The sequence below is a fragment of the Ursus maritimus genome, assembly GCF_017311325.1.
Source record: "Ursus maritimus isolate PB19 chromosome X unlocalized genomic scaffold, ASM1731132v1 scaffold_X1, whole genome shotgun sequence".
Lineage (NCBI taxonomy): Eukaryota > Metazoa > Chordata > Mammalia > Carnivora > Ursidae > Ursus > Ursus maritimus.
Genome location: NW_024423319.1, coordinates 74267895 through 74289557, shown reverse-complemented (window position 1 = coordinate 74289557; position 21663 = coordinate 74267895). Strand labels below are relative to the sequence as shown.

At 37.4% G+C, this 21663-nt stretch overlaps 1 protein-coding gene across 2 annotated transcripts in view; it reads left to right on the top strand.

The window, feature by feature from the left end:
• Positions 1-21663, top strand: part of HDAC8 (histone deacetylase 8) — a 219738-nt gene that overhangs the window by 89960 nt on the left and 108115 nt on the right. For both annotated transcript variants that reach the window (XM_040631015.1, XM_008709722.2), the window contains 2 exons: positions 6518-6690; positions 9178-9272. In XM_040631015.1, the coding sequence (XP_040486949.1) occupies positions 6518-6690; positions 9178-9272 (268 nt within the window). The remainder of the gene's footprint in view (positions 1-6517; positions 6691-9177; positions 9273-21663) is intronic.

The following is a 21663-nucleotide window of genomic DNA, read 5'->3' as shown; positions in this document are numbered from 1 at the left end:
TTGATGCTAAAAAAAAAAAAAAATCAAGTAAGTATAAAAGTCTATCAAAGGAGCATCTTGTTTACCAACAAGAGGTGAAGCAAATGATTGCCAAACTTTGCAGAGGGAGTGGCACATATGGATCACTCAGTAAATGTTTATGGAATTTGTTGAATTGGAGTCGTAAGCATAAACTATAGAGGAAGCAATTGGCTTGACTTCTCAGCTTTCTCCAGCAGAACAGAGCAGAAAATTCTGACAGAGTAGTTTATCCAAGGGCTTCAGGATTGACAAGGCAAAAACGACAAAGGTGTGAGGGAATCAAGTATGCTCATAAGGGTTTTTGAAATGACTAATCGTATTCTCCAAAATGAGTAGTGAAGCAAATGAGGTCAAAAGATGAACTGGTGGACTTTGAAAATAGGAGAAAGAGAAGGAAACAGGAGTTAAAATAAAAGAATAAAGAACAAGTTCAATGGGAAGATAAAAAATTATATACAGGGGCGCCTGGGTGCCTCAGTCATTAAGCGTCTGCCTTCCGCTCAGGTCATGATCCCAGGGTCCTGGGATCGAGCCCCACATCGGGCTCCCTGCTCGGCGGGAAGCCTGCTTCTCCCTCTCCCACTCTCCCTCCTTGTGTTCCCTCTCTCGATGCCTCTCTCTGTCAAATAAATAAATAAAATCTTTATTTTAAAAAAGAAAGAAAATTATATACAGGAAAAGCAGTTTGGAGTTCAGGGTGTTAGAAGTAGAGCATTTCCAGGCACTTCCTTCCCAGGCTCCAAAGCATGGCTATGCCTAGAGATAACTAAAGTGGAGCACAGATGGACATCACTGTTGTTCAAAAGGTGAAGAAACTGTGATTTCAGAGAATTAGAAGGGTCACAGGAGGGAGAATGAAGCATGAGAGACTATGGACTCTGAGAAACAAACTGAGGACTTCAGAGGGGAGGGGGGTGGGGAAATGGGATAGGCTGGTGATGGGTGGTGGGGTGGGCACGTATTGCATGGTGCACTGGGTGTTATACGCAACTAATGAGTCATGGAACTTTACATCAAAGACCAGGGATGTACTGTATGATGACTAACATAATATAATAAAAAAAACATTTAAAAAAAAAAAGAAGGGTCACAGGGGAAAGGGACAGGTCTCTTTTGTTCAGTACAGTAAACCTGTTGCCCAACATAGTGCCTGGTATACAGTAGGCATTTAGTTAAGATTTTTTTGAATGAGTGCATGGATATTATAGCACTGATCACAGTTACTTGTTTTCCTATCTTCTTTCCCTACTGTGCAATGTGCTTCTTGGGTCTTACTTATTTCTGTATCTCTGGTGCCCAGCATAGGTAAGAATAGGTGCTTGAATCAAGATGTGAGGAAGCAAATGAATAGTGGACTGCAAAAAAGAATGACAGGGAAAGGAAGAGACAGAAAAACTTGTGAACCAGGTGCTAAAGTCCTTAAGGGAGGTGAACAAGTACTTTGTAGGTCTCTAGCTAGGACCTTCGCTGTTTGAGTAGTAGAAGCAAATGACGTTGACTCAAAAGAGGTGAGATTGATGAGAAGAAAGAACACCGGATTTGGAAGATCCAATAGGAAAAGGATTATTTCAGTTTCTCTCTCCCCCTCCTTTGAATTCTGGAGGAATTGGCACAGTGTGTTTTCTGCTCTGACCGCCCCCAACCCCCACCCAGTCTGTCACTTAGCCCTCTCATTTTTTTTCCCAATTCATCTTACCTTGCTTCCTGTTGCTCTTGTGCTTGGAATGCTTCAATACCCTTTTCGCCCAACCCCTCTGCCTCCAGACTTTCTCTCTTTGGCCTTCCATGCAACAGCAAAAATCAGAGTTCCTAAGCATCATTTTTCGGCAACATCAGTCCTTATACTTCTCTAGTGACTCCCATTTGACTGTCAAACCAAATGAAAACGTTCAGTCCTCCATGTAGGCCTCACACAGAAGCTATCCTCACTTGCAGTTGCTTTGATGTTTACACTGTGTACGAAATACCTTACCTTTTCCAAAACTTCTAATTACCCTTTTCTCCAGCCATCCAGAGCCTTCTTCATCAGAATTCCCTGGGGACTCGTTTTCTCTTCCTGGCTATCATTCAAACAGCTGTCCCTAACACACCTGCCCGCCTTTATCCTTTCCTCTGTCCCAGTACAGAACACTCATGAATGTTATATGTATATGCTTTTCTTGTGTGTCAGTATGAGCTGCCCTATCAATTCTACCCTAGAAGTATCTCCCAAATCCATCTCTTCTTCCCTTCCCTTGCTGCCGCTGGCCTGGATGGGTGCAGACGCCCCCTGATAACCTTCAGTATATCTTATGCTACAGCCAGAGTATCTTTTCAAAATGTAAATCTGATCATTCCCCCGACACACATACATGCATGGAAACACACAGGCACACACAATGTTCAAGATGTTCCATACTCTTGAAGTAACAGTCCCCATTCATTAGCCTGCCTGGCATATCTGGCCCTGTGTGCCCTAACCCTCGTTTACTTCACTAGCCTCCCTCCCACCACTGCCTGTTTCAAGCCATCATGCTCTTGTGTGTGCAGTTCCTTCTCTGAACCTAGTCTTCTACCAATAACCCTCACAACCATTCCCGCTGCCAACTCCACTGTCTTCACCCCACGTGCCCATAAGCTTTTCCTAATCTTTCTTTTTCACTTTTTGTTTTGAGATAATTACAGATTCAAAGGAGGTTGCAAAGAAATGTACAAGGAAGTCCCATGTGCCCTTCCTCCAGCCTCCTCCAGTGTTGACATCCTGCACAATTATAATTCAACATCAAAATCAAGAAGTTGGCATTGGTACAATTCATAGAGCTTACTCAGTTTTCACCAACTATGCATGCACTCGTGTGTGTGTGTGTGTGTGTCTATGACATTTTTGTCACATACATAGCTTTGCATAACCACAACCACCACCACAATCAAGATACAGAACTGTACCACCACCACAAGGCTGTGCCATACCACTCTTTTACACCCATCCCTAACTACTGGCAACTTTCAATCTGTTCTCCATCCTGCAAATTGTTATTTAACAAATGGTATATAATGGAATCACGCAGTATAGATTTTGGATTGGCCTTATTCACCCAGCATAATTCCTTTGAAAGCCATCCAAGTTGTTTTTTTTTTTTGCATTTATCAATAGTTTGTTTCTTTTTATTGATAAACACTATTCCAGTGGTATGGATGTACCACAGTTTGTTTAACCATTCACTTATTGAAGTACATCTGAGTGGTTTCCAGTTTGGATTGTTACAAATAAAGCTGTTGTGAATATTTGTGTACAAGTTCCTGTATGAAAATAAGTCTTAATTTCTCTGGTATAAATGCCCAAGAAGGCAATTCCTGGGTCATATGGTAAGTCTATTTTTCATTTTGATGGGAACTGCCAAACTATTTTCCAAAGTGGCTATACCATTTTATGTTCCCACCCACAAGCTATGTGTGGTGTAGTTTCTCCACATCCTCACTATGATTGATGTTATCACTATTTTTTCATTTTAGCCATTGTAATAGGTGGTTCACTGTAGTTCTTATCTTTTAAGACCTAAGTCAGAAGTTACCTCTGTAGAGCCTTTCCTTTTTTTTCTTTCGTTTTTTTTTCAGATTTATAAGATCCTTCATTAGAATGGAAATGTCCTCATGTTGTATTGAACTTATCAGTCATTCATACCTTAGTGTAAATGTTTTTAAATAATAGCTTCAATTGTATGTATTTTTAAAATAAGTACTTTTACTTCACTTACGAGGTACTGGGCACTATTCCAGAAGGTTCCTTTTTTTAAAATTTTATATATTTTTATTTTATTATTATTATTATTTTATTCTGTTCAGTTAGCCACTGTAGTAAGTACATCATTAGTTTTTGATGTAGTGTTCACTGATTCATTAGTTGCATATAACACCCAGTGCTCATCACAACACGAGGCACATCACAAATTTAACCACTAAGCCACAAACTTAGGTCTAATACCCACATGACCCCAAGGTACTATTATGTTTCTTAGGAATTATTAAATACACTAATCCATCTCATCAACTGCACTTACTATACCTTCCAGGCAAAATGCTCCTCCAGCTCATATTTTTCTTTTATTCAAGATTCAGTTCAAATATCACCTTTATTCAAATTGATATCCCAATACTTTGTATCTCTACTAGGCTAGACTTTTAAGACAGGTATGGTCTACCTTCCTCACTAACTTATAAGCCTCAGGGAGGGCAGAGATCCTCCATATTGAGGCTTAGACAACTAACTATCTCTTCCTATGTCATGATGATATGATAGGCCTTCATTAACAAATAATTTACATGCATGTATTAAACTTTATTATCATTCCAACAATTTCAAACACTTTCTATTATTAGCTCGTTTGACTTCATGATCAAGAATGGACATTATCTTGTCCTTTTTGTAGCAATTATTTTTAGTAAAAAAAATAAGTATGTTATGAAATCATATAATGGTCTTTTTTTTCAGACTACCTATTGTGTCTCTCAAAATATACTACTTAAAATTTCCATAGAACAGCACTTCGAATCCACCAACAATGTAGGAGGGATCCCCTTTCTCCACATCCTCTCCAACAATTGTTGTTTAGTGAAACCATATGATAATTGTCTTTCTCTGCTTGGCTTATTTCACTTAGCATAATGGCCTCCGGTTCCATCCATGTCGATGCAAATGGTGGGTATTCATCCTTTCTGATGGCTGAGTAATATTCCATTGTATATATCCCACATCATCTTTATCCATTCATCTGTTGAAGGGCATATTGGCTCTTTCTACAGTTCTAACATCTTCTTAAAAAGTCAGTTATTCCCCTCTCTGTGCCATCTCTGATACTTCATTTATCATTGTATTTTAATTACTGATTAACATAGTATGAGCCTTCCCCTCTGTTCTGAGCCACATGAAGATAAGAGCTGTGTCATATTCTTCTTTGTTCCTGCAGCATCTGGTACAGTTTCATGCTGGACACACAGGGCACTCAGTAAATATGTGCAAAATGAGGGAAAGAATGAAGAAACATTAGTCCTTTTTGCCTCCCCCTTCTTCCTGTTAAGTTATAAACCTTTTCAGAACAGGGATCATGCCTTCCTCTGTGGCTCCTGATAGCAGCTAATAGGGTGCCCTGTACATGTAGATGCTCAGTAAACGTTAGCTAACTGTTCGGGTGGCTTATCTTCCCTCTGCAACAGGAGATAAGCACAGGAAAGAGAGAACAGAGAGTATTTCTCTATTAAGGATCATATGCCATAAGTTTTATAATATTCTTACAATTTCCACAATCAGACAATATTTGTCTGCATAGATGAGAAATAAAACAAAACAGTCTTTGGAGTCAAAGAATGCCTCTGCAGCTGAGCACTTTTCAATAGTTTCATTACCCTGGTTACATACGAATTTGGGAGTATGACATTTTATATCCCTTGAATTCTTTTTGCAGTTTTAGAAGGATCTGGAATTTTTCTGTTTTTGCTGCACTGGTATAATTTGACATGTTGATTATGAAGGGGTCATTAACCCCAACATTTTTTATCACTTTCTGACTCTGCATTTTCTCAACTCTGAAGTATGTTAATTTGCACGTGTTTATATGTCTCTGTAAGAGTTACTCAGGCCCATGAGGACTGGTATATGTTTTGTCTGGGAACTAGATTGTAAGCCCCTTGAGAGCAGGGACCTTATAACTCCTAAGAATGTATTCTGGACAGTGTCAGTGTTCAATTAATGATAATACTAGAAGCCTAAGGTCATCTGTCACATTGACAACTTCCTTTTCATCTATGATGCTTCTAATTGTCAGGAAAAAAAAAGCTGTTAGGTTGATTTAATGGCACTGTATGATTCTACCCAAAATTATCCTCATTATTGCTCACTACAACTTATTCTTTAGGGTGCCTTCAGATTTATAATTTTGGATCAGTGGTTATCATTTCCTACTCTCTAAGACTCTGGTTACATATGATTTAGGGAGGGCTACATTTCATAACCCAGAAGTCCTTTAGCATAAAAGAAAGTAAGCTGATAACATCTGTGCTTTCAAAGCATGTTAATTCTCTTCAGCAGTTTCCATTGATAACTAGATAATAAACTCCAAGTATGTTGACAGTCTTAAATTATCAGAACTGTGCAGCATATATGTCTTACTTTCCCAGATTGTAAAACGGAGTAAATACGCATGCTCTGTCCTGTGGCTGTTGAAGTTAGTGGATGTGAATATTGAAAGGAAGTTTGTGTTTTAAAACATAAGGGCAAACTTGGTCCTTGGTAAGGTGAAAGTGGAGGGAATGTTTTTTGTAAATCAGGTTTTTTAAGGTATAATTTACATACGGTCTGATTCACCCGCTTTAGATAGAAAGTTTGATGACTTTGACAAGTTGGGTCTTTTTTCCTTCACTATTTGCTGACTCAACTATACCTCCGACTGCCCCACCACCACCACCCCTAGACCAAACTGACCTATCTTTCTCTGACATTTTCTCTCCTTTCTCTTTTCTACAGTGTACTAAAGGAGGTATACATAGCCTTTAATCCCAAAGCAGTGGTCTTACAGCTGGGAGCTGATACGATTGCTGGGGATCCCATGTGCTCCTTTAACATGACTCCAGTGGGAATTGGCAAATGTCTTAAGTACATCCTTCAGTGGCAATTGGCAACACTCGTTTTGGGAGGAGGTGAGTACAAAGGAAGGTCACCAGGAGAATCTGCTGACCTTCTTCCCCATTTTGTCCATTGATGCTGAGGAAAACGTGGCTTTCTTAGATTGGATAATACCAACCTGCCTGGGATCCAGAAGCCTGAGTCAAAGAACTCTGCCCCCTTCACAATTCAGCATAAGGAAGTACTGTGACACCCTTCTCCTCAGCTTGGCATGTGCATTGACTCCTTGGCACTCTGAAGTCTAAGTTTCACTTCCTGACACAAAGGTCCTTTGGTTAAAGGTGCCATCAGATCTTATTAAGAATAGTGAATATTAACCTCAGTGGACTTTTATCCATCTTCTCTCGATATAGTTTTTGACTCTCAGTTCTAATAATCATCCTGTGGAAACATACCACTAAAATTCTAAGTCTACTTATATATAAGTAGTAAACACATGAATTAATTAAATATCTAAGCTGAATTCAAGAATGACTTCTCCTCTGCCCAGCCCCTACCAGAAGAAGCATGGATTTGTTATAATAAAGCCAAATTGAGAGATCTCGAGTCTCTTGGGCATCCTTGCCTCCAGTGTGTACTGACATTTTGCATTACTTAACCAACAGAAAGCTGGGTCTGTTCAGTAGAAGTATTTACACATTTGTGAAAGGTACTTTTTACAACCTCAACTACCTTTGAAGATGCCTTGCTGAGAATCTTTCTATCTATCTGGCACCATCTTGATTTCATTCGGTGAATGGATTGGTGTGTTAAAATAACATGGTCAAGCAGATTGAGCTTAAAATGCATGTATTATGGAACAGCTAATAGTTTGTTGTTTTGTCAACCTGTTGTAAAAACCAAATTAGAGGAGGCTGTGGGAAGGCCTTATGAAAATGAGTGAACACTCAACACAAATACGCGAGCCTGGTCCTTTGGCAGCCTCAAATCCGAGAGGGATCAAAATTACAGGTGCTTACAGGAGCCAACCTCTTATGAAAAGCTGGCAAGACACCTATTAACTTCAACTCAGGGAAAAGATAAAATTGATAAGTATCGTATGATGTATTACTTTCCTTGACAGCACTGAGGATGCTGTCAATGATACAGGTACAGCTAGGGGGAAGAAAAAAAGCCCTTTCCACAACACACATCTGTGCAAATTCAACTTTTGTTTCTGGCTACAGCCTTTCCTTAGCATTTTCAAAGTCTCTTTGCTTTCTCAGCCCAAAGTTTTGGCTTTTGTATATATAACTCTTCTTGCGCAATTTGTGTATTCCTGAAATTCCTGTATGTAAATGGAATTTTTGCAAATCAAATCATATTGTGTATGTACCAGAGAGAGCTTACTACTTAAAATCTATAGTGAATCTTTTTGAAATCAAATAATCATACCCAATACGTTGATCTTCTGAATTCAGATTTTTCACATCAGGAGTGTTTAAAGTAATAAGTGTACTATTTCGCTTAAATTCTCAATCCCCAATAACACATAGACAACTATTGGAGATGGCCATGTCCCCCAGCTTCATTGGTCCCCATTGAGGCCTAAAAGACATTCCAAAATCCCCAGTATCCCTGACCTTTCAAGGAGAAAGGCTTTCAAAGCTTAAGAGAAAGGTGACCATATGTCCCAATTTCTACATGTTATCCCAGTGTAATTATTAAGAGTGTCCCCTTTTACTGTTAAAATGTACCATTTGGACAATAAATTATATGGTTACCTTACCTAAAATAGACCAGCTTCTATTTCCCTCAGGCTGCACTGAGGTTAGGAAATCATTCCATTTCATCCTTACAATCTTAGAATTTAGCTAAAGGCCAGCGTTCTGATGCTTGCATGGCAGAACACATCTATTCAGTGCAAAAATATGCTGATTATTAGCCAGTATAATGTGGCTGCTGGGTGACTGTGACAGAACCTGACGAGATGGGTCAGAGCGTCAATCAACAGTCCCTTCCTCATCTCATTCTCTTTGATCTCTGCCACTAGGCCTGTGTTTTGTGGAGAAAGGGAATGCTGATATTGAAAGAAGGAAGTCTGTTTCTGTCAGCATTTTCCATTTCTCTTTCCTGGATATTTCTAGGCCTATATCTGCCGATGGCTTTAACATACAAATTACATCCAGAAGCCATTTTATAGAATTGTTGCAAAATTCAGCACAGAAACCTTGACATCGGGTAGGTTGCCCCAAGAGATCCGGGTTCCAGGGATCTCAGTCTTGCTGATGACATGATGGAATCCTCGGATACGTATTTGTTCAGAGATGAGGGCCTCTTTAATCTTTGCAGGCCTTAGACTTCCTAGTTCCACACTGTGCATGGTCTGACTAATCCACTAAAGTCCATCTATTAGGTGGTTCAAAAACACCATAAAGGGATGTTTAGGTGAAATTCTGCAAGTTGGAGTTGTCTTTTTAGCCCTTTTATTAAAACATTTTTCTCTCCTTCCTTACCCTCCTTCCCTCTCCTGCTGTTTTGTGACTGTTCTTTCCTAACTTCACAATTCTTGATGGAGACAGGAGGCTATAACCTTGCCAACACGGCTCGATGCTGGACATACTTGACCGGGGTCATCCTAGGGAAAACACTATCCTCTGAGATCCCAGATCATGAGGTAAGTAAGGCTCTGACAAGTCCTCTCTTCTTTAAGGGGAAGAGCTGAGTCATTCCACCTAATCAAAATCACGTCCTCACCACTCAATACCGTTTTGTTGAGAGACACTCCAATAACAATAACACACTGTCTTGGCAGAATAGTGGACTCTTGTTCCAAAATATCCAAGACCTTCTGCCTTTTTTTTACAAGAGATCTCAAAGGCCAACTAACTTTAATTTCTCAATTAATTACAGAGACTGTGGGAAGGGGTCACCTGTTCACACAAAGAACTCCTTGGAATATGTGCATATTTTCATCCCCTAGTCTCGAAACAGTAGGAGCAATTTTTAAAATGTATAAACTGGGTTCTTCTCTATGTTTAAAAAGTCCCATAGGTGGTATGTCACACCTATGTTCTTTGGAGTTAGTCCTGGTCATTCAGTTTACTTTGACTAATGTAAAATTTAAGAAACACGTAATCACCGCAAAGACATGTCTGGTGTTTTTCCGGCAGTTAGTGGCACACAGAGATTGGGGGAAGACCATCCAAAATATGAAACTTCACTTGAACTTTTGCCATCTTCTCTAGTCATATGAGATGGGCTTTACACTTTCTGAAGCAAAGATGTCTATTTTAGCTTCCTCAAAACAGGTTAACAGAAAGCCGTCTGAGCCCAGTGAGTGTGCTAATTATCCTTTATCTGAAGGTGTACCCCTTCTCTTTCCCACCCACCCCCACACGTGGCAGGAAGCATGTTATCACAGATCAAGATGTGTAGTTGTTGGCCTTAGAGCGTGGGACTTATAATAAAACCAGTGTGTGAACCAGTACCCGCAGCCCCCCTTTCTCAGGCCATTCCCAGGAGTAGAGATGGTACTTTGGGTATGTTTTGATTCCTGCCAGATGCAGGATCTGTACACTTGGGAGCATTATTCTTTTTAAAGTTACTATTATTTTTAGAAAATTAGAAACAACTTAAACTAATTCCCTTCCAGTTTTCTGCTAACCACAAATGAGGTATAATATGTATCTCTGAAAAACCACTCAGCGTGTCTAGAATACAAATCGAAGGCATGCTATAATTTGAGACAATTTGCTGGTGTCAGGGTTAATAGAAGTCTCTTTTCTTGACTTGACTTACCTTTGTTCAGTATTTGGAAGCTTTATGAAATATAAAGATAAGCGAACAAATTACATTTGTGAACAAATGTAATTGCTGTTATTGCTGTGGGACTATCTCCAATTGCATTGTAATTTAAAGCATTGAGACTTTAAAAACTGATCAAGTTATGTCAAAAAGGAGTTTTAAACTATAGGCGCTTGAATTGAGAATGAGTGTTCTGTTCCTAGGAAACAATGCAAATCCATAGATTCATCTGTCTTAAAAAGTTGATAAAATTTTAATAAAGATGAATACTGCCTCTGGTACCTGGAGAAGCTATGTGCCTGAATAGATGTGGGGTTTAGCCTTATAGACATGTCCCGTCTTTATGCTGACATATTCTGCCAGATTAAATATTATACAATGAATGCCACAGTTCTTGGCACATAACAGGCGCTTTTGAAATGCAAGTTTTCTCCTTCCCCTTTGCATGCTCCCAACAACTCCTTATACCCAGACATTTATGACTTTGTCATTCATAAATGTGTCCAAACCCTTTTTGAATCCCTTCTGTCATATCCTTCTGGTATAAGACATGTGAGTCATCCAAGAAGGAACAAAGAAGAAAATTGAAATGACAGTCTTCCATGTACAATAAGATAACATTTTAATGAAAATTGCCAAAAATAGACTGCACAGTGTGAAGGCATATATAAGTTTTGTGCCACAATACACAGTTGCACACAAATATCCTTGTGGTTCTCTGTAATCAGATCAACAAATGGTGGATCAAAAAATATTTACTGAGCACCCATTGTGTGCCAGGCACCATGCTAGGTGTCTTGGAAGATGCAAAGACACTAAGACCTCATCTCATCCCTTCCTTCAAGCAGCCTGGGTGGGAGTCTGGTATAAGTCCTAGGGAGATAAGCTGATACACAAATAATTATATTACAGAGCATAGTAAGAACCACGAGACAGTAGGAACAATGACTGTGGAGACGTGCATCAAATATGAAAGGGATACAAAGGAGTGTACAAAATACCCTGCCCTCCAGGAGCTGAAAATATAATTGAGAAATCTAGTCAGTGAAAAGGTTAAGATAGTGCAGCGGTCAGCTGCAGTCTGGCTGACCCCCCCCCCCACTGTCTTCACTTTCAGTCTTGGGCTTACGTTCTTCTGTGTCCTAGGATAATAATCTTCCTCCTCCAAATGCTGTTTCCCCATCTGTCTCTTGTCTTCCTAGGTGCAGCTTCAAGCCCTGTGCCTTTAAAAATCCCTTACCTAAGTATACCAAGGCCCTTTGAGCTCTTCCTTCACATTCATTTATTCCTTCATTCATTTAACAAATATTCATTGGGTCCCTACTACTTGCCAGGCCCTATTCAGACTTGAATTCAGAGAGACAAAGACTAGCAAGTAAACTCAGTGCCCTCAAAAATTTCACCATCTAATAAAGGCGACAGAACAATGTGCCCAAATCCAGGACAGTTGAGGATAGAAGAAATGTTTCACCAAGACTTTGAACTGAATCTTGGAGGTTGATTGGGAGTTTGCCAGGTGAAGAAGAGCAAAAGACATAGTAGGCAAAGGGAACAAGGATTGGAAAGGACCTGGTGCCTGATGGGACGAGTGAGAAGTTTGATATAGTAGTAGAACATAGAATTTATGAGGGAAAGTGGGAAGAATGAAAGCTTGAATGAAAATTGGAGCCAGATTATGAAGAGACTTGAACACTGCACTAAAGAGTTTATTTATACTTGTTTCTGTGAAAACAGATGAGCTTTGGTTTTCAGAAAGCTTACTCAATAGTACATGGAAGATAGATTGCAAAAGGGAGAGATTTGAGAAAGGCAAACCTGTTAAGAGGTTCAAGTACACTCCTCTAACATAGTCTGTACCATTCATTTGGTCATCTGTGTTTTGGTTGTCTGTATTCCCCCTCAGTGCTTAGCACAGTGTTAGCTACTCACCTTGTTGGTGTTCATTCATTGAATGAACAGCTGAATAAATGAGTGTTTGAATAATAAGCATCTCAACATTCACATTGGAAAACTTCTCTTTTTAAGATGGAAGAATTGGAAGCCTTTTGCTGGAAAGGCTTCCAGTAGCAACTACCCATCCTTTGCAAGAAGTACCAGGTATCCCAGCTGTAGGAAAGAGATGTGTCCGTGGGAAAACACTAGATTGCCAGTTAAGGGAAGGGAGTTGAGAAGACAAGCCCAGCACAAATATTACAAGTCATTAGTGGTGAGATTTCAATCATAGTGCTCCTGCGATATAAAATCAGTGATATCATTAAGCCAGTGATCAAGGAGTTAGTCCCAGCACAGGAACTGGGGAGCCAGGTTTGCCAGCCAGGCGTGGAATAAGGAGGCAATCCCAACTGGAAGAAGAGTTGGGCACAGCTTGAAAAGCTGAGAGGAAGGAAACCTGCCCATATGCCTGGCTCAGGTATCTCTACCATAGAGAAAGCCCAAAGGTGGCATGAGGTCCCAAAAAAAGACCAGTACGTGGCTAATTTAGCAGATCACCCACTCTGTATTATAAAGCTTATGGACTATCATATGTAAGAGTGTTCTGTAATCCAGTAATACTATTTGGATCCTATGACCCAGGATAGAGTATGGCAGTTATGTTATATAATGTATTCATATATACATATATGTATATGTATATACAGACAGATCAGGTATATGTATATATCTGAATCAGCTAGGTTTATTACCAAAATTTAGTGAATGAAAAATATTTACTTAACCAGACACTTTTGATGGACTGGTTGCATAAACTATGCCTGACTCATATGAGGCATATGTAGCCATTGAGAAGAATCAAGTAGATTTATATACAAGTGTGTTACTGATGTAAAACAGTCTTGCAGTGCATCTGTAGATTGCACTGAGTCTATAAATCGATTTGGGAAGGAATAACATCTTAACGATACTTAATCTTTCAATCCATGAATTTGCTCTATCTCTTCATTTTCTTAAGTCTTTAATTTCAAATTTTCTTTTATACTTTTCAGTGAACACGTCTTGCACAAATTTTGTTATATTTATCCCTAAGTATTTCATGATTTTGATGTTATTATAAATGATATTTTTAAATTTCAATTTCTAATTGTTTGTTGCAAGAATATAGAAACCCAACTGATTTTATATTGATCTTGAATAATGTATCATTGCTAAACTCTTTAGCTCTAGTAGCTTTTTGTAGACTCGTTAGCATGTTTCATGTATACAAACATGTCATCTGTGAATAAAGAAAGTTTTACTTATTCCTTTACAATCTTTATGCCTTTTATTTCTTTTTCTTGCCTTATTACACTGGTTGGGACCTCCAATGTGATGTTAAATAGAAGTGGTTAGAGCAAACATCCTTGTCTTGTTCCTGATCATAGGGGGAAGCACTTAATCTTTTACTATGAAGTGTGATGTTAGCTGTAGGTTTTTTCATAAATGTTCTTTATTAGGTTGAAGAAGATCCCTTCTATTCCTAATTTACTGAGAAGTTTTCTCATAAATGAGTGTTAAATTTTGTCAAATGCTTTTTCCCCATCTATTGAAATGATCATATGGTGTCCTCTTATTCTGTTAATACAGTAAATTGCATTAATTGTTGCCTTTTAAATGTTAAACCTTGCATTGCTGAAATAAACCCTAGTTGGTCATGGTATATTATCCTTTTTATATATTGCTGGATTCGGTTTGCTGAAATTTTCTCACGGATTTTTTGTGTCAATGTTGATGAGGGATGTTGACCTGTTGTTTTCTTATAATGTCTTTGTCTGGTTTTGATATCAAGGCAATGCTGATCTTATAAAATGACTTGGAAAGTGTCCCCACCTCCTCTTTTTTTCTGAAAGAGTTTATGTAAAATTGATACTATGTCTTACTTAAGTGTTTGATAGAATTCACCAGTGAAAACATTTGAGCCTGGAGTTTTCTTTGTGAGAAGGTTTTTAATTATGAATTCTATTTCTTTAATAGTTACATAACTATTCAGATTTTCTATTTCTTCTGGCTTCCATGTTGACAATTTGTCTTTGAGGAATTTGCCCATTCGCTTATAATATTCTTTTATTATTGTTTTAATGTCTGTAGAAGCTGTAGTGATATCCCCTCTTTCATTCCTAGTATTACTAATTTCTTTGTTTTTCCTGATCATTTTAGCTTGTGGCTTATCAGTTTTATTGAATTGTATTTTTTTTCAAAGAACCAGCTTTTAGTTTCATTGACTTTATTTTTCTCTTTTCTATTTTATTATTTCTGCTCATATCTTTGTTATTTCCTTCCTTCTACTTACTTTGTATTGATTTTTAGTTCTTTTTCTAGTCTCTTATGATAGAAACATAGTTTATTGATTTTAAACCTTTCTTCTTTTCTAATAGAAGCATTTTATGCTATAAATTTTCATCTAAGCTCTGCTTTAGCTGCATCCCACAAATTTTGATGTTTCCATTTTCAGTTGCTTCAAAGTATTTTCTAATTTTCTTCTTTAACTGATGAGCTATTTAGAAGCATGGGTTTTTAAAAATTAGTTTCCATATATTTTAGGACTTTCCAGATGTCTTTCTATTTGCATTCATTTTAATTCTGTTGTGCTCAGAGAACATACTTTGCATGATTTCAGTCATTTTATATTTATTGGAATTTGTTTTACAGCCCAGCATATGATCTATCCTGATGAATGTTTCATGTGCAATTTGCAAAGAATGTGTATTTTCCTGTTATTAGACAGCATTTTTTATAATTATCAATTAGGTCAGGTTAGTTGAGAGTGTTGTTTATATCTTCTATATCCCTACGGATTTTTGTCTGCTTGTCCTGTCAATTACCGAGAAAGCTGAAATCTCCAACCATGATTTTGGATTTGGCTGTTTTTCCTTTCACTTACGTTGATTTGGGCTTCATGTATTTTTGAAGCTTTGTTATTAGATGTATACACATTTAGGGTTGTTTTATCTTCTTGATGAATTGACCCCTCTATTATTATGAAATACTGTTCTTTATCTCTGGTAATATTCCTTGTTCTGAAGTCTACTTTGTCTGATTTCAGTATTGTCACATCTGTGACAATTTGATTATTATTTGAGTAGTGTGATTATTATGATTATTATTTGTGTGGATATCTTTATCCGTTCCTTTATTTTTAACCTATTTGTGTTTTCATATTTAAATTGAATTTCTTGTAGACCACATATAGTTGGGTCATGATTTTTTATCTAGTCTGGTCTGACAATCTCTGCCTTTTGGTGGGAGTGCCTACACCACTTATGTTTACATAAATTATTTATATGTTTAGGTTTAAGTCCATTTTCCTATTTGTTTTCTATTTGTCCCATCTGTTCCTTGTTTCTTTCTATTTTCCTGTCTTTTTTTTTAATTAAATGATTTTTTTAAGGTTCCATTTGTCTCCTTTATTTGCTTATTATCTGTAACTGTTTTGATTTTTTGTGGTTGCTCTGGGGTTTACAGTATGCATTTCTAAGTTATCATATTCCACCTTCAAATAGTTTTACACTACTTCATGTACAATGTAGCACCCTTATTACAGTGTTCTTCCATTTTCCCCCGTTCCTTCCCTTGTGCTATTGTAGTCATATATTTTACTTTTGCATATGTTATAAACCCCATGATACATTGTTATTGTCTTGCTTTAAACAGTCAATATATTTCTAAAATTTTAAAATTTATTAATTTACTTAAAATAAGAATAATAAACCCAGTACACATTAGCACAGATAACATGTTGTGATTTTTTAACAATAACTCTATTTTCCAAAACAAAAAAAATGTCATGAGAAGAATGTCATTGCTATACATTTTTGCACATCTCTATAATGTCCGGCTTAATAAATGACAGCTTACTTGTCATACCAGCCTCTACAATGTGTTATGATGTTTTTGTTAAAGTATATGAAGAAAATCCAGCTTCACGTAGATATGTAGTTGGAAAAGGGAGGAGTTATTTTAATCACCTTTATGGATAATTGTGGATAGTCTTCTTTGATACTACATAAAAACTCTACAAATGGTAGTTTCTTAAAGGTTAATGCTGTATGGAATCTGCAACTGTTACCAGTGAAATTTTTATATACTGTGACATGAAAATTCATTGGTCATCTTGTACTTTGAATAGATATTTGACCCATCTTGTACATATTGATTACTTGGAAAATATTGGTTCACCAAGTTATATGAATGTTACAAATGCTGAAACATTTTTTGCACTATGAAAAATCACATTGATATCAGCACTAATCTCATTGGAACAAAGCTTAAGTTTGGAAAAACTGTCAAGCTTAACAATGGCAGAAAGAAGTTTTCCAATATTTTAATTTTCACTCAAAAATGTAAATATCATTATTGGCAACAAATTATCAGTTGTTTACCCTAAAGGCTCGCTTCACTTTTGAGAAGTATCTGCCAAATACCCAAGTACTAATCATGGTTTTTCCATCAGTTGTTCTTTCAAGCAAAAATGGTGTTCATTAAAAGTGGCTAGTAAAGCCACAACCTAATTACAGATGTGAGTTTTTTTTCCCCAAAACAACCACCATAATGTAGTTTATAACAGAAGCACTTCTTCATAACTCCTGTTTTGTCACACAGAATATTGAACCCAGGATCAAGATTTAATAATTTCTGGTGCTTCGCCAAGGACATTCTTAAGCAAAATTGAATTTTTAATGTGATTACGTGGCAGTATAAAGAATACAATAACTACTGGTATACTTTGGTGCTACTGCCTTAATTTATATCATGGTGCCTGCAGTTTTATCTACCATTGTTTTTGTACCTTCATGCAAACATAAAAAAAGTTGCTCCAGGAGAAACCATGAGATTCAAACAAGTTATTCAGCACTTTCAATATTTCAGTACCACTTGTGTTTGTTGTCAACCATTCACAAAGAAAAAGTCTTCTTCAAAGATTTAGTTAGTGCTGATACCACATGACTACAAGCAAAAGAGCAAGTCCAGACACATTTGTAGACTTGTCTGCAAGGTGAAAGTACAATTATGCAAATAAGATAATAATTAAGTCTTCATGTTTAGAGCTAAATGTTTAAATAAACAAGTTACTGTGCCATTGAAAAGAGGCATTACTATGAGTTATTTTAGTAACTTTTCGTTCCGTAGGCATTGAGCAATGTCAAGTGTTCAGGGCTTTATTGATCTCTAGGCCATCATGTGTATTACCCTGGTCCATGCAATGCAATAACTTATGCATAAGATGTTTCAGTGACTTTTTCTAGTTTGAAAAGCTCTAACGAACAACTTTTGGGTTTTAATAAACTCATGTCTACACTTAAAATACTCAACTTCTTTCCCTTTAACTATGAGTGAATGGTCTGAAAATGATGCCACAGCTTAAATAGCAAATTATTCTGAAAGTATATAAAATGATCCATGCCTAAGAAAGTGTAAGGTAAATTAATTACACCTATAAAGGTAATTTTAATCATATTTTCACTTCTTGCTTACAATTTCACCATATCTTTGAAGTAAATGTCTTCCTACCATGAGTCAGAGCCCTCCCTGATACTTCAGTTTCACCTTTTTCAGCTTCTTTAAACATAGATGTTACAGCTCTGGTTTGAGAAAGCAAGCCTTCTAAGCTCACTTTATTAAGCCAACAATCCGTATTCTTGTTGTATTTCTATCTAGGTAGAAGATTGTTTATTATCTAAACAATAATAAAGTTATAGAGATTATAGCAGGCATAACCAAGGGTACTTTTTCATGTCCCTCTTGTGGTTAGGGAGTACAAGCGCTGGTCATGGTGCCAGCACTTCAGAGGAGAGAACTGAAAAGCTTAAAGAAAGGGTTGGAAGAGAAGATCCAGAGCCTGACCAGGCAACAGGTCTCATAGTAGGGGAACCTGTTGAAGGGGCCCAGCAGAGGGCACAGGGAGGCTAGACAGCTACTCACTTGAGCCAAAGGATTTAATGCTCAGGCTAGAATGTCCCAGCTATGAGCAGCTCTGGACCATATCCCCTATCCGCCCACCTGGGCTCTGCCACCTTTTGGTTGGACTGTGTTGCTCCACTGACTCTGCCACCAGGCTGACAGCCTGCCTCCCTCCTCCAAGGCCTTCAGTGGCACTCATTTGCAGTCAGCACATATGCAGCCACCACTGGATGAGCTGCTCCCGACATGGTCCTAAATTATCAGTTAAAGAAATTAAAAGATGAGTAAGGAAATATTTTTGGCATTTACCCATATATTTATCCTTTCCAGCATTTTTCAATCCTTTGGTAGATCCAGGTTTCCATCTGGTAAAAGTTACATTTTGCCTAAGAACTTCAGTTAATTTTTTATCATAACGCAGGTCTGTTAGCAACAAATTTTCTCAGCTTTTGTTTGAAAAGTCTATTTTGTCTTAATTTTTGAAAGATATTTTCACTGGGTATAGAGTTCTAGGCTGATAATTATTTCTTGCAGAACTTTAAAGGTATCATTCCATTATCTTTGTGCTTGCATATTTCCTCGTGAGAAGTCCTAATTATTCTTATCTTTTCCTCTGGCTGCTTTTAACTTTTCTCTTTGTGACTAGTTTTTAGCGCCTTGATTACAGTTTGCCCTGGTGTGGTGTGGTGTGGTGTGGTGTGTGTGTGTGTGTGTGTTTATCCTGTTTGGAACCCAAAGCTTCTAGGATCTGATGGTGTATAATTTTTATCAAATTTGGAAATATTTCAGCCATTACTTCTTTTCTGTCCTTTTTCTCTCTCTCCACTACTACTGAAACTCCAGTTAAACTTATGTTAGACCAGTTTCATTGTCCCATAGGTCATTGAGGACCCCGTTTTTTTGTCTTTTATTTCTGTGATTCATATTCAAGAATTTCTGTTGCTTTGCCTTCAAGTTCATTGATCTTTTCTTCTGCAGTATATAATTGCTGTTAATCCCATCCAGTGAAATTTTTCTTTCAAATACTGTATTTTTCATTTCTATAATTTCTATTATAAAAAAACTTCCAAAACTAATAAAATCTTTAAAATATGTATATGACCAGGAAAAAAAATCTTCCATTTCTCTCTTCACTGTGTTCATATTTTCTTTACATCCATGAACGTTGGGAGCATAATTATAAGAGTAGTTTTAAGGTCCTTGTCCACTAATTCCATTATCTCTGTCATTTCTGAGTCTGTTTCTGTTGACTAATTTTTCTCCAGGTTATAGATCACATTTTCCTGCTTCCTTGTATGTTTAGTACTTTTTAAACTGTATATCCAACACTGTGAATTTTACATTGTTGAGTGCTGGATTTTTTGTTATTTATTTATAGAGGATTGTACTTTTTCTGATAGACAAATTATTGTGGATCAGTTTGATCCTTTTGAGGTTTGTTTTTAAGCTCATTTAGAGTACATCTTGAGTAGCCTTTACTCCAGGGCTAATTTAGCCATTTTGAAGGAACTGCCCCCTCTGAAGTCTTTACAGATGCCCCTGTGTATTCACTGAGGTCTCTCTACTTTGACCTTATGTGAACTCTAGGAAGTGTTCTTCCTACAACTTCTTTTTTTTTTTAAGATTTTATTTATTTATTTGACAGAGAGACAGACAGCCAGTGACAGAGGGAACACAAGCAGGGGGAGTGGGAGAGGAAGAAGCAGGCTCCCAGTGGAGGAGCCTGATGCGGGGCTCGATCCCAGGACTCCAGGATCACGCCCTGAGCCAAAGGCAGACGCTTAACGCCTGAGCCACCCAGGCGCCCCCCTACAACTTCTTAGTAATGGTTTCCGGGGAAATTTTTTCTAGGCTACCTTTGTGAAGTTTTACCCTATCCATGTTCAGATCGGTATTCATCAAAAGACTCAAGGGGACCTCTCTGCCTATTTCTGGTACACTTTTTATGGCTTAGCTCCATCCCCACAATTTCTAACAACCCTGGTCTTTTTGAATTCCAGTCTCTGTCTCTTCTATTCAGACATTGTTAGACTCTGTTTAGATCCCCCTCCCCTGCATCGCAGTCCAAGGATTACCTCCTGGCAGAAAGCTGGAGTGATAGTAAGGATCACCATTTGTATTTCTTTTTTCTCAGATTACTGTCTTGTATTGCATATTGTCCGATATCTTTAAAAAAATGTTTCCTATATTTGGTAAATTTTCCAGTTGTTTCCAAAGAGAAAATAATTTCACATCCTCTTTCCCCTCATAGCTAGGTGCAGAACCCTTTTACTTATCTGATTCCATTTTTTTTCCTGCCTTCATTTTTGAAGAATATTTTTGCTGGATATGAAATTCTAGATGGACAGGGTTTTTTTTTCCTGGCTCCATCTTTTTTATGGAAAGTCAGTCTTGTTCTTATCATCATTTCCCTGTATATATGTCTTTGTTCTCTGGCTGCCCTTATAAATTTATCTTTGGTTTTCAGAACATTGACCATGATGTGGCCTGGTATACTTTTGTATTTATCCTACGTGGGAGTTTCTGAGTTCCTGGATCTGTGGGTTGCAGTTTTGGATATAATTTGGAAAATTCTTGGCTGGTGTTTCTTGACCTTTTTTGCCCTATTTCCCTCTCTCCTGTCTTTCTAAAACTCCTGTTAAACATGTGTTAGAATAATTGATACTGTCCTATAAGTCGCTGAAGTGCTTGTCACTTTTTTCCAATTTTTTTCTCTATGCTTCTCAGTTTGCTTAATTTCTAATGATCCATCTTCAAGTTTACTATTCCTTTCTTCTTTAGCATTTAGTCTATATTAACCCTATCCAATTAATATTTTATCCCATTCCATCCAATTATTTTTTAAACTTCTTTATTTTAAAATAGTTTTACGTCCACAGATAATTGCAAAAATATTACAAAGAAGTCTCATGTACCCTTCATTTGGTTTCCCCCAATAGTAATATCTTATATAACTATAGTAAAATATAAAAACCAGGAAATAGATTTTGGTACAATCCACTGACCTTATTCAGATTTCATCAATTTTACATGCACTCATTTGTGTGTATGTGTATTTGGTTCTATGCAATTTTATCACATGTATAAATTGATGTAACCACTACCACAATCAGGATACAGAATTATTCCATCACCACAAAGACCTCCCTTGTGCTACCTTTTTATAACTATACCTGCCTTCTCTTCCCTCAACTCGGTCTCTAACCCATGGAAGCCACTAATCGGTTCTTCATGTCTACAGCTTTTTCATTCAGAGCATGTGATATAAATCGAACCATGAAGTATGTAACCTTTTGAGATTGGCTTTTTCATTCAGCATAATTCCCTTGATGGCTGTCCAAGTTGTTCCATTCCCTAATACTTTATTCATTTTTATTGCTGAATAGTAT